This window comes from Lucilia cuprina, chromosome 2 (genome assembly GCF_022045245.1).
Source record: "Lucilia cuprina isolate Lc7/37 chromosome 2, ASM2204524v1, whole genome shotgun sequence".
Lineage (NCBI taxonomy): Eukaryota > Metazoa > Arthropoda > Insecta > Diptera > Calliphoridae > Lucilia > Lucilia cuprina.
Window position 1 is genome coordinate 50,726,997 of NC_060950.1, and position 13,472 is coordinate 50,740,468.

General features: G+C 33.8%; 3 protein-coding genes and 1 pseudogene across 3 annotated transcripts; 2 read left to right on the forward strand and 2 right to left on the reverse strand.

Annotated features, from left to right (window-relative positions):
- The first annotated feature begins 631 nt into the window (after positions 1–631).
- Positions 632–1,178, forward strand: LOC124421456 (annotated as a pseudogene).
- A 2,364-nt stretch (positions 1,179–3,542) lies between these two features.
- LOC111680011 (actin-related protein 2/3 complex subunit 1A-B) lies at positions 3,543–5,058 on the forward strand. The gene is made up of 3 exons (XM_023441617.2): positions 3,543–3,813; positions 3,881–4,314; positions 4,376–5,058. The coding sequence occupies exons 1-3, from the start codon at positions 3,741–3,743 to the stop codon at positions 4,994–4,996; spliced, it is 1,128 nt and encodes a 375-aa protein (XP_023297385.1). The 5' UTR covers positions 3,543–3,740; the 3' UTR covers positions 4,997–5,058.
- A 1,113-nt stretch (positions 5,059–6,171) lies between these two features.
- Positions 6,172–8,220, reverse strand: LOC111680013 (DNA polymerase subunit gamma-2, mitochondrial). Its single transcript, XM_023441618.2, has 3 exons — positions 7,479–8,220; positions 6,529–6,639; positions 6,172–6,468 (listed from the first exon to the last, which is right to left on the reverse strand). Exons 1-3 carry the CDS (start codon positions 8,218–8,220, stop codon positions 6,182–6,184), a joined length of 1,140 nt encoding a protein of 379 aa, XP_023297386.2. The 3' UTR covers positions 6,172–6,181.
- LOC111680014 (glutamyl-tRNA(Gln) amidotransferase subunit C, mitochondrial) lies at positions 8,029–8,831 on the reverse strand. Its single transcript, XM_023441620.2, has 2 exons — positions 8,148–8,831; positions 8,029–8,082 (listed from the first exon to the last, which is right to left on the reverse strand). Exon 1 carries the CDS (start codon positions 8,695–8,697, stop codon positions 8,236–8,238), a length of 462 nt encoding a protein of 153 aa, XP_023297388.2. The 5' UTR covers positions 8,698–8,831; the 3' UTR covers positions 8,029–8,082; positions 8,148–8,235.
- Positions 8,832–13,472: the final 4,641 nt, after the last annotated feature.

Genomic DNA, 13,472 nt, shown 5'->3' on the forward strand with positions numbered 1-13,472 from the left:
CTTGACAATGGTTTTTAACCTGTCAATGAGCAGCCTGATAATACCCGATGCCTGGAAAAAGGGTAGAGTCATCCCGATACTGAAACCAGGGAAGAACGCGACAGAGGGTCAATCCTACAGGCCGATTTCCCTCCTGTCACCAGTCGCGAAGACTCTTGAGGCGCCTCCTCCTCCCTGCTGTCCTGCCATCTTACAGCAGCTCGCCACCAGCATGGATTCCGTAAGATGCACAGCACCACCTCAGCATTAACCGCCATAACCACTCAGATCTCACAAGGCTTAAACCAGCAGAGGCCTTGTGAAAGGACAATCCTAGTGGCGCTAGATTTATCGAAAGCCTTCGATACAGTCAGCCATGCCACACTCTTCCAGGACATCCTGCAGTCCACCATGCCCAACAACTTGAAGAGATGGATTGTAAATTATCTGAGTGGTCGTCAGTCGTTCGTTGAGTTTAGAGACAAACGTTCCAAAACCCGCAGAGTTAAACAGGGAGTACAACAGGGCGGTGTCTTATCCCCCCTATTGTTTAATTTCTACCTCTCTAAACTCCCCACACCTCCACAAGGTGTGGAAGTGATATCATATGCGGACGACTGTACCATTATGGCGACGGTCCCAAAAAGTTGATGAGCTATGCGATCGAGTGAATGGTTATCTCGGAGAAATACACAACTTCTTCACTGGACGTAACCTGAAACTATCACCAGCGAAATCTTCAGCTACACTTTTAACCACCTGGACGAAGGAGGTAAACTTGAACTTAGGCGTCGTAGTCGATGGAAACCAAATTCCGACTGTGAACCATCCAAAGATTTGACAGCCTGTTTACTTCCTCAGCTCATGCCACTGCAATTACGCACAAATTGCGAAGTAAAAACAAAGTCCTCAAAGCGCTAGCCGGCAGCACCTGGGGAATGGACAAAGAAACCTTGTTGGCTACCTATAAAACTATTGGCCGGTCAGTGGTCAATTATGCTGCTCCAGTGTGGTCTCCATCGCTGAGTGATACCCAGTGGAGAAATATTCAAAGCTGCCAAAATGCCGCCCTAAGGACTGTAACGGGCTGCATGCAAATAACCTCAGAACACCATCTACATGAGGAAACGAAGGTTCTCCCAGTCAAGGAACATAATGTCATGCTGACTAAACAGTTCCTCCTGGGATGTCACCGGAGGAGTCATCCCAACTTTAACATCACACAGTTTGATGCTCCCCCGAGGCATGTCAGGAAGGACCTTCGTGTATACGAAGAGAGCATACGAAGTTATGTTCAGGATCCCTTAGATCGGACTTCGTATACAGCAACTTTGAACGACATTCATAGAGACGCCATCAATACCGCGGTTTCAGGTTACCGCATGAATGTCGTTCTTGGAGGTCGCCCACCGCCCATAGCAGAAATAGAGAAGAACCTGCCGCGGAAAACAAGAGTTGCTCTGGCACAACTGAGATCGGGATGGAGCAACAGGCTCAACGCCTGCTGGTCCCGCATAGACCATGCCGTCCCCAATATATGCCCATCTTGTGGACAGGGTCCCCATGATACCCACCACATATTCAACTGTCCAGCCCACCCTACTTCACTTAGCCCAATGGATTTATGGACTAATTCCATTGAAGTAGCCCAGTTTCTTGGCTTGGACCTAAATACAGAACCCCCGGATTAAAATTGTATAGTTTAAGCTGTTACAACAACAACAAATGCAACGACGGTGATATATGTAATATTGTGAAATACACAAAAATTTTCTTTCCAATATTTATAATTTTTCAATTTTAGAAATTTCATTTTGACAAAACCCATACTCTAAACAAACAAAAAATATTGTGTTTGTTGCGGTTGTTGCCTAAACGCTATCACCTTACTTATTACATCATGGTCCGGCAGTTACAAAATGTATGAAAACTTCCCTACAAGAACAGTGACAGTCATTTGACCGGTCATTTGACTGACACTAGTGAAGGAAATATCGATCATTGCGTAGAACAAAGTTTCTATCAAGTTCTTAAGGCCAATATGAAAATTTTGATGGAAACTTTTGTTTACATGTGAACTTTGCATCTCCCTTGCACTTATGAATTCTACCGATCTTAAAACTTATATTTGAGCTGCTCACTCTTTTGCTTTTTTACCAACCAAGGATAATGGAAATGTTAGTCACGATTGACTAATCATTCTTTATGGATATATTCATCACAGTTGACAAATCACACTTGATGAATTTATCCGTCAAATCTGACGGCTGTACCAATTTATAATAAAACACAAATTTTTAAATTCAGTTTATTTTTAATAATTTTAGTCTTAATTTTTTTAATTTTTCGCTTCTTGATCTTTGGCTTTCACGGAAATAATTGATTTATGCGACGGAAAACACAGTAACAGTCAAATGAAGTTGTTTCACACTTTCATATGCAAATGAAACCCTCTATCACACAATGAGGACATCAACAATAATTTTACCGGTCATTTTTTTAGTTTAGTTTAGTTTATTCATTCTTATACAGAATCCTAGCCAAAGGCCATAATCGGATCCAATAACACTACTTAATTTGACCGTCATTATTGATGGAATTTTTTTTTAGCAATTTTTAAAGAAAAATTGCTAAAATGGCGAATTCAGATAAGGTGGTGGCAGTTCTGCAACAACAACATTTCCCATGTATTTTGTTTTTGCTTTTGGTTTTCGTAAATGTCAAAAACCACATGTACGGAGAATTCATGAAAATATTATATTACGAAGGAATGAATACTTGTTGCGAATGTATAATTCTACTCCGGCGGAGTAATTTTCAATATTTGGCCATAATGGTGCAGCCGCGGGACGGGTAAATTCCTCATATGGGTTTTGTTATATAAAGCGTTCCGGAACAAACTTTTTTCAGTTAATCTTTTTATCAACATAGTGTATATATAAAACAATATTGTTTAATTTGTTAACATTTAATAGATTTCTAAATTAAGCCATAACGTAGAAGTCAGTTGCCGCCAGCCGGGTAAATACTTCGTATGCGTTTCTTAATATTAAGTGTTCCGGAAGAGATTTTTTTTTAGTTAATCACGTTATCTACACAATTTTTATATAAAATATAAAACAATATTTTGTAATATGTTAACATTTAATAGAAAAAATATTTCTCTTAAATAACATATTTGTATACATACCAATAATGCCATTATTTAAATAAAATGATATTTGTTTACGAGATGTTTGGTATTTTCAGATTTCTTACATAAATTATTCAAAATATTAACGAAGTTTTTCTCTGTTTAACGGAAATTTTTAAATATAAAAATGTAAGCAATAACAAACTTTGACAGCTAGGTAAATCAGGCGAATTAAGAAAAAAATTATCAGCTGATTGATTAACACCACCTTATATGAATTCGCCTTGCAAGTGTGTTAGTAAAATCATTTTGTATGTATTAGTTTCGGTCATACATTTCTTGTAGGGTTATTGTCGAAAGCGGCTGTGGTTCTTATTGTAATTAACTTTATACAGTCAATTTTAAGCCGCTGCAGTCATTTCTAGTTTTAGCCGCCGTTTTTATTTATAATTGTCGTCGAAGAGCTTTGAAGAACGGGAGCGGCTGCAATTTGTCATCAATAAGTTTGTCTAATTGCTGTGACAAAATATATTTCATAATTTAGTAAAAAATAATCGTGTAGACTGCCCAGAGTCCGCGATTGCTTGTGTTACTTTTTTGTATTCTAATTGTTTACGTCTGAATAATAATGACTGAAAGATTTACATTCGGAGGTTCTGTAGCCCCGATAACCTGTCATGCTTGGAACAAAGACAAGACACGTAAGTACTCAAATGTGGGCTGAATAAAAATACATGGTTCCATTGATTTCATACATTAATAATTTAGAAATTGCTCTGTCGCCAAACAACAATGAAATCCACATTTACAAAAGGGATGGCAATGATTGGAAATTGATGGACATTTTAAATCAGCACGATTTGAGAGTAATGGGGATTGACTGGGCCAAAAATACTAACCGTATTGTAAGTTGCGCCGCCGATCGTAATGCCTACGTATGGCAACAAAGTGAAGACGGGAAGTGGAAACCAACGTTGGTTTTGTTGCGTATTAATAGGGCTGCAACATGCGTCAAGTGGTCTCCTGCCGAGAATAAGTTTGCTGTTGGTTCTGGAGCTCGTCTTATATCTGTATGTTATTTCGAATCTGAAAATGATTGGTGGGTTTCCAAGCATATAAAAAAGCCTATTAGATCTACCATAACATCATTGGACTGGCATCCAAACAATGTTCTTTTAGTGGCTGGGTCTACCGACTATAAGGTATGTATAGTTTGTTGTTATAATAGTGTCGGTGTTATATTGTATAATTAATTTTATCCAGGTGCGTGTTTTTTCTGCATATATTAAGGACATTGAAGATCAACCGACTCCAACTCCTTGGGGAAATCGTATGCCGTTGGGCAACTTGATGGCTGAGTTTAAAAATTCTTCTAGCTCAGGAGGAGGATGGATTAATAATGTCAGTTTTTCTAGTGATGGTAACAAAATCTGTTGGGTGGGGCATGATAGTTGCATTAGTGTAGCAGATGCTACGAACTCAAATAATGTAATTCGTTGCAAAACAGAATATTTACCGTTTTTGGCTTGTGAATGGATATCTCCAGTGTCTATTGTGGTTGCTGGACATAGCTGTATACCTTTGGTTTATGGACTGCAAGATGAAAAACTGATTCTTATTAGTAAGTTGGACAAGTCTCAGAAAAAGGAGTCTAGTGGTATATCAGCAATGCGGATTTTTCAATCTCTTGATCGAAATTTGCGAACTGAAAATTCGGATACCTTTGTCGATACTATCCATCAGAATGCCATAACGTGTATTCGACTCTACACTGGTGAAAAGCTAGATTGTACACGAATAAGTACTTCAGGAGTAGATGGTCAGTTAGTCATATGGGATATTGACACAAGTGTTATAAATTCCATGAATAATCTAAAAATCTAAAGTATTAATTTCTTTGGCAATAATTGATGTTGATTTAATAAATGAAGCTAAATAAAAACATATATCTAATTTGGTATGACTCATTTATTATCAATATTTGGTGACTAACGTATTGTTTTCCTATAATCACATTTTCGTTGTTGGTACAGTATTGGTTGACTCAGCTATTTTCAATTAAAACAAGCTGGAATTTATAGTTTATTTTACTCTACACCAGTGATTAAGTTACAATTTTCATACCCTACACCACTATAGTGGGGAGGGTATTATACGTTTGTGCTGATGTTTGTAACATACAAAAATATTGGTCCAATACCCACCTTAACGTATACCGATCGATTCAGAATCATTTTTTAAGTCGATTAAGACATGTCCGTCCGGCTGTCCATGTGAACCTTGTGCGCAAGATACAGGCCGCAATTTTCAAGATAATTTGATGAAATTTGGACCAAGCATGTTGAAAATGGTTGAAATCGGTCCATTATTTCACCTAGCTCCCATACAACCGTACCTCCCGATTTGTACGGTTATTATATTATGACACTGCAGATTTTCGGAATGATCGGCCCTTATTTGACCCTAGCCCTCATACAAACCACCTTCTAAAATTGACTTGTAACCATTTGTATCGCAATGAAATTCAACAAAACAAACTGTTATTTAATTTTCGTAATAATCGGCTCTTAAAAAAATGTGTTAAACTTGTAATCATTTATATCGCATTGCAACTCAACAAAACTAACTGTTATTTAAAATTATATCCTTTACCCAATATAAAGCCTCATTAAGAAAATTTTGTTTTTTTTATCAATAAATTGCTTAAATACTTTAGAATTAAGGTGAAATTCAACATAAAAGTTTCACTATGAAAAATAAAAATTTTAAGAATATACTCATGTTATTATATTGTCGGCCATGCCCGACTATACTTTCCTACTTGTTTTATTCGACTTTTTTATCAACAATAGTTGATAAATGCTTTTAAAGTTAGTTGTGTTGCTGGCGGGGAGCATTTATTTGACGATACATACACAATATGTATGTTTACTACTGTATGATGCTTTTGCTTACTGCTTTTGTCATTCGCTGATCAGTAGCGAAATGTTTTGCTAAAAATTATAAAAAAAATTCATTAATTAAATATAAATATACATATTTACCATATAAAAGATAAATTTTTAATTTTTATAAACAAGATTTATTTTTAAAAATGTTTAATAAATATGTTGGTATGTCGCTTATGTGAATTGTTTCAAAGAGTGTTGTGTCACGACTGCGCAGCTTGATTAGCCCACTTTTAGATGATTCGTCATCAACTACTAACGCATACGGTATGCCAAGATTGTCGAAATACATCAAATGTTTTTGGAGTTCTAATTGAGTATTTGAATGTATAGATTTATTATAAAGTCGAAGACCACTTTTACTTATAACATGTTTCAAATGCAAGGCCAATTCTTCAATAATTTTGTCTGAAATAGTTTGTTGATAGATCTTCAAATTTACAATATTAAACTTTGTGAAGCACTTACCATCTCGATGCAAAGTAGCAAGTAGAATTTGATATGGAACCAATTTTCGATTTAACATCAGTGCATTAATTCTGTTGCGTGATCCGTAATGACAGGCGTCTAAAATTAGAGCTAATTTTAAAAAATAATGAGTGATAGGGATAACAATGGTTCTATATGAGAGATATATATTTCATTTGGAAATATGTATGTATGATGTAGCTTTTAGGGTGATCGACTTGAATTTTCAACCTGTCTATGAAAGTGATTGACTAATTTCGTTAAGTTTAACAAACTTCTAAATTATGTTCTCGCTGTTTATCAATGATCTTTCTAAAGTTCTAATGTATGAGGATGATGTCAAAATCCCGTTGTGCTTTGATCAATATTTGGATCATATGTATCCTCAATCTAATTTTACATTTCATAACATAACATTATTAATTTTTTAAATGATTAATAACTCTTTACTTTGTAATTTTGTTATAATTATCAGACTTGTCAAAGAATTTAGCTCGAAAGAGGAATTATTTTCGTATTTTTGCTTCTTCAGAAAAAGGAAACGAATAATTTATTCGCAATGAAACTACTTTCAGTTTTTAAAGTGGAATTGAAATTTCTTTGTAATTAAAGTTTTTCTTTGACATAACAAAAATCTTTACTAAAATACGATTCTGGGTTTGACAATTAATCTCTAGGATCTCTGCTTAGAAGACACTACATTCGTTAGGTAGTCTCAAGGACCGATTTATGTTGATATCAGCGATATAGACACCAGCAAAAAGTCCTTAAAAGCTACAAAATAGACAATATCTGGCGAAATGTTGGGATATAAATCTTGTACACAAATTTAATGTTTATAGCAACAATAGTTGTTATTGCATTCAATTTTTTATGAAAAAAAATGTTTAAGTGTTTTTACGGCCTTTTGCATTTGAGATGACAATATAAACTATAATAAATGAACTCACCACATGTTATTAAATCCAAATCAATTACAGAACGCAATAATGAAATATTAAGGGAATCCTCAGAAATGTTTGAATTTAAAGAATTAATATTGTATAAAGGGACCAGCGTAATTGATTCCATATCGATTAACCCAAAAGGAAAATTTGCTTTGATTGATATTGATTTGCTTTCATTGGCAATTTTGTATTCATCGTATTCCTTAGCACAAATATCGAATGGAACAACAGAATAACGACTTGCGTTGGCAGAGAAACGCATCCACCAGATTTTACGCTCCCGTTGTATGTTATAAAATTTGGATAAAGCTGTTTCTTTTGTCACAAAGTACTCAGATACCAATAAAGTGGTAGTCTCAGAACCATAAAAATGATCATCCTCAGTGATAAAGTTATTACTAATATTTTTGTAACTTGTCTGTAACACAATTGACTTTGACGAATTAACTAATTTATTCTTGCATATCTGGTTGTAAGTTTCTTGAAATTCACTATTTTGTAAAAAGGAAAAGCGACTGGAATATTCCATTTGATTTTTTTCTTTTTGGTGTGTAGCACCATACGGTGTAGCCCAACTTGGTGAAGATTTCAACAGTTGTTTACATATCTGCTCTCGCAATAATAGTCCATTTTTTAGTAATGAGAATTCACAACGCATTTGTTCATTCTTACCCAAAACACATTTTGCTGTTAAATAATTATAATCATTTAAACATTTCAATATATTCTTAAAAGGATTCGCCATATCAAATTTTTTAATTTAATTTTTAATTATATCTTCTTCTTGTTGTAAAGGTATATTGCCAGGAGGGGAAATAAAGTAGTCTTCTTCAGTGATTTTAGCGTTCTTAAGAATTTCTTCCCTGCAGTTTCCTTCGCTGATTTTATCAGAACGTAGATGTAACGCCTGATTTTCTAAAACTGTGTATAAAGGTTTCTTATTTGTAATATCAATATTTTCAATCCTTTTGGCAAATTGTATACTACTTCTTAAGGTTTTCAAAGCTTCTTCACCATCCAGATTTACCAAAGCAAGACGCTCCAATAGCTGTACTGTTTTCTTACTTATTTCTATTAATTTTTCATTTGAATGTTCCAACTCCTCTCTTACCGGTTGTTCGGGAACTTTGCTAATGTGACGTAATTGTTTAAAATCTAGCTTTTCCTCTACGGCTTTAGCTACTGACACACAGTATGAACGAGTAGTCAATAAACGTTTCATTATTTTATATTAAGTAAAATTAAATTTATTTATGCTCTCACAATTAAACTGTAAATATCAAATTAAAAAAAACCGTGGTAAAACATCAAAGAGAATTATCACAAGGCAGAAATCTACGCCAACCAATATTGATGACGGCGCTATACACACTAATTTAAAAAGCCCCAACCAGGGCACACTTACCCCATGTCTATATTAGACAATTATTTCTCTCGATACTTGACAAAACGTCGGCAGAAAATTGTCAGCTTTTTGTTTATTGTCATGCGCAGGGGTAACAAAATGCTGATTTTATTACGACAACCCACAGATAATTTTATTGAAATAATGCTATATTTAATAAAAAACATTAAAATTAAATAAAAATTTTGTAAAAAACAAAATTCTAAACAAATTTTATAATAAAATGACGTTTATTATTAAGAAACACTGTTATAACGCTAATATATGCCGTCTGTACTTGCTAATTTGATATCATGATAACAATTTGACGTTAAGCATAATAAATATTTGTCTAAAATAGCCAGGGGGTTAGAAAGGTTACTGCATCTCTACAAAATACAAAAACAACATGTATTTTGTTTTTGTACTAGAATCAGACTAATGTCAAAAATGACATAAGAAATGTAAACAAATAAGACCTGGTTCACACTGGGAAACTTTTGTAGAGAAACTTTTGATTTTGTGTGTGAGAAAAAGAGAAAGAAATATCAACCATCTCTTTCTCTCACACACAAAATCAAAAGTTTCCCAGTGTGAACCAAGTCTAACATTTTTAACATGTAAACAATAACAACTTTTGACATTATGCATGCTCTACACAAAAGTAAAAATATAATCATCTGCTTTATTGCAGTCACCTTACTTTATTATGTCATGCCCCACACTAAGATTTTTAATTATAAGGTAGTGTCGTCTACACTTCAAAGTGCCAGCACACTGTTAAACTACCCACTAAACAATTTTTGCGAATTTGTACAAACAATCTGCACAAGTTGCCGATATCGTATCCGAATTCCGCCAGAATTCGTTACGAAAATCGTATGAAAGGTTGCTCGGAATTCGGAATTCTTTGTCTGAGGAAATTTGTGAAAATGTGCAGAGTTTTCGGTCAGAATTCGTTACGAAATCTGATGTAAATTCCTGGGGATATTCTGAAGGAATTTTCGACAAATCTGATTCAAGTCGAACAAATGTCTGATAATATACCTGACATTCTTTCGACATTTCGTACGAAAGTCTGATCAAATATAAGAAAGTATTATATACGAAAATAGAGTTTATTGTATACATACAGTGTCTCTCATAAGTATTCGAATTTAGGTATTCTATGGAAAGAAACCAAATTTAATAATATATTTTGTGTGCAAAATAAATAAATACATTTGTTATATTATCTAGGCAGTCCTTAGGTTTCATATCACAATTTTTATAACTTGAAAAATCTTCATTTACTTAAATTAATTAAGCTTTTTTTAAAGGAAGTCCATAAAATTACCTCACAGAAGTATTCGAATTTTTCCTGTATTTCACATTTCATCATATTATATGAAACATAAAATTAGAATCAAATTGTTTAAGGGGTTACTATCAACCCCAATATTTAATATTAAGATTAGACTCATTGAGGTATCTAAAAGTAATATATTTTGTTGTAAGGATCTGTACTTAAACGTTCCATGATGTATTTTATCGTTCTTCTGTTTCTAATTGAATTATCTAGATCTTAAGCCCCTTTTCGTTCCCCTAGGATCGATATTTTCCGGCAAAGTTGGCTAGTATATATTCATGTCGATATTAGCGCATATATTTTTTCAATTTCCCCGTCATTGTAACGGAATATCTTACGGTCTACTTTGGAATGACGATTCCACCAACTAGCTTTCCCATCCCAGGAGGTTCCAACCCTGTCGTCAGGTTAGACCTGGTTCACACTAGGAAACTTTTGTTGAGAAACTTTTGATTTTGTGTGTGAGAGAAAGAAGTGGTTGATATTTCTATCTCTTTCTCTCACACACAAAAATCAAAAGTTTCCCAAAAAAGTTTCCAGGTCTTATAAACACGAACACAAAAAGGTAAGTGCCGGTCCACACTAGGAAACTTTCGTAAAGAAACTTTTTCTTAATTCTCTTTTGAAGTTTCCTAAATGTCGACACATAGAAACTTTTGTTTCAGAAACTACGTGTAAATTGCATTGATTTGTTGTTGTACGAATGAAAAGAATAACAAAACTAGTTTCCGAGTACGGGAAACTCCGTACCGCGAGAGAGATGAATGATATTCCATCTCTTTCTCTCTCTTGCAAAATAAAAAGTTTCCCAATAAGTTTCCTAGTGTGGACAACAAATCAAAAGTTTCTATGTGTGGACATTAAGGAAACTTCAAAAGAGAATTATGAAAAAGTTTCTCAACAAAAGTTTCCTAGTGTGGACCAGGCCTAAGACTGCAAAACTACACAACACAATACCACACGCAAAAACTCGAGATTGATTTTCGTCTCGTTATTAATCTCTCTTGGTATGCATTATTTTCAACTTCAAATCATTATTTATTATAAATAGACTAAATTAAAACAAATACGACTAATAAAACAATAATTATTACTTATACTTATATAAATAATCTGTACTTTATTTAAATTCAAACTTTTGGCCGTTACTTTCTTCCGATTTTTTTATTTTTGTAACTTATATAATTATATCTCAATTTAGTTCTTCTCTTATATTTTCTCTCATTAGCTTTTGGTAGATTTAATCTTTATAGGGCTCAAGCTATTGCTTTCATCTAATTCAAATAATTTTGATAATTTTTTTTTTGGCCTTATAATTCAAATAATGTACTTAAACTAATAACATAGATATATAACTAACTACGCACTTTCGAAATTCTTACATTAGATTCACACAACACAAAGACTTAGACTAACTTTTGTTGTTTTAATATTATTTTTCTTCCTTTTTTATCTTAATGATTGTGTGGCCTTCGGTAGTGTTCTAGTCTGGTCGTGGGTTCGATTCCCACCTGAGGCACTGGTTAAGGAGCGCACAACTGGCCCGATAGAGGCCTATGTGTATTTCTAACTAAACTCCTTCTTCAAGTCATTTAAAAACTTATTCATCAATCAATCATTCACATTAGAAGCGGCTACTATTCCATCGTGAACATAGAGTGTGAGTATAATTTTGTTGTTATTCTCTTCTCGCATATACAAGCATGGATCTGATTTGCAGGACTTAAAGCCTAGTTTTAGAAGATAATTTCCGAATCTTCGGTTCTAACATCTAGGAGCTTGCTTAAGTCCGTATAGACTCCGTTTTAATCTGCAAACTTTTCCATTTCCATCTTCAAAGCCTTCTGGTTGTTTCATAAAAATTATTTCATCTAGTTCTCCATATAAGAATGCTGTTGAAAAATCGAATTGAGCAAGATGAATATTTTGGCTTGCTGCTATACTTAAGACTGCTCTAATTGTAGCCATTTTTGCAACAGGACTGAATGTCTCATTATAGTCTCTTTGATTAAATCCTTTAATTACCAATCTTGCTTTAAACTTATCAATACTTTCATCTAGATTAATCTTTACCTTGTAAACCCACTTTGCATCATTCGGTAGATTCCCCATTACCCATGTTTTGTTTTCTTGAAGAGATTTTATTTCGGATAGCATCGCATCTTTCCATTGTGAGCACTGTGAACTTTTAATGGCATCTTTGTACGTGAGTGGTGTTTTTAATGTTGAATTATATTATAATTATATTCTAGCGGTATCTTTTTAAAATTACTTGGTTGTATTTCACTATCTTCAATTTCTTCTGTTTGACTGCCTTCATCTTAAATTTCATCTAAAGAGTCATATTGATTATCTATTGATTATTGTTCAAAACGTATCATTGGAAGTCTATATTCTCTAATTTCTTGATCTTCTATTGATATACATATTATCGTTACTCAATTTTATTTGATCACATTTTTTAATGCATTCGTTAAATTTGAAGTCTCTTGATAAAACTAAACTTTTTGTTTCTTTACTATATATACGATAACGCTCATCTTCATCGTATCCAATAAGATAGCCTTTAATAGCTTTACTGTCCATCTTCTTCCTTTTTTGACTTGGTATATGAGCAAAGCATTCATTCTGGGTTTCTTGCCAAGCCATAGCTCACAAGGGCTTTTACCATCTATAGAAGACTTTCCAGTTCGGTTTAAAATGTAAAGAGACGTTTTAACTAACTCGGCCCAAATTGTTTCAGAAAATTCGGCTTCTGACTTACAGTAATTACAGATGTCGGACTTCTTATTTTGATTTGTTGTTGGTTTATGAAAACTCTCGGCTTTCTTGCTCTTCGAGTATCTCAAAACTAAGGCTTCCTCACTTTCTTTTTGTTCACTACTTCCAACATTTTTTTGAAACATGCACAGTTGAGTTGACATTACATCAAAGGTTTTCTCTTCATTCTTTGATAAAAGCATCCAACTTGACTTGAAAGTTTCAAACTGTTGTGGCAATATTTGTAAAATTTCAAACACTAGAATTAAATTCGGCAATAAATTTTCATTTCTAGCTCATAGAGGATTATTAAATTCACTCCATAACGTCTTCAGTTTTGCAATGTGTGTAGTACATCAAAATTGTTGTTCCAGTGCCTGTGTTCTTTATCTTGATCGAAAAGCTTTTGCATCTAGTAGGCATAAAATAAAAGTGAGTAAAAAGTGTTTCTGTAACTTAAAGTGAAAAGAGGCAACATGAGTTACGATTTTATTGGAAATTTCCA

Coding starts and splice junctions, on each gene's coding strand:
- LOC111680011 (XM_023441617.2), top strand. CDS start 3,741: ATGACTGAAAGATTTACATTCGGAGGTTCTGTAGCCCCGATAACCTGT. Junction 3,814..3,880: donor TTGGAACAAAGACAAGACAC/GTAAGTACTCAA, acceptor TTAATAATTTAG/AAATTGCTCTGTCGCCAAAC. Junction 4,315..4,375: donor CTGGGTCTACCGACTATAAG/GTATGTATAGTT, acceptor AATTTTATCCAG/GTGCGTGTTTTTTCTGCATA.
- LOC111680013 (XM_023441618.2), bottom strand. CDS start 8,220: ATGGCGAATCCTTTTAAGAATATATTGAAATGTTTAAATGATTATAAT. Junction 6,640..7,478: donor TTTGGATTTAATAACATGTG/GTGAGTTCATTT, acceptor TTTTAAAATTAG/CTCTAATTTTAGACGCCTGT. Junction 6,469..6,528: donor TGCTACTTTGCATCGAGATG/GTAAGTGCTTCA, acceptor AAACTATTTCAG/ACAAAATTATTGAAGAATTG.
- LOC111680014 (XM_023441620.2), bottom strand. CDS start 8,697: ATGAAACGTTTATTGACTACTCGTTCATACTGTGTGTCAGTAGCTAAA.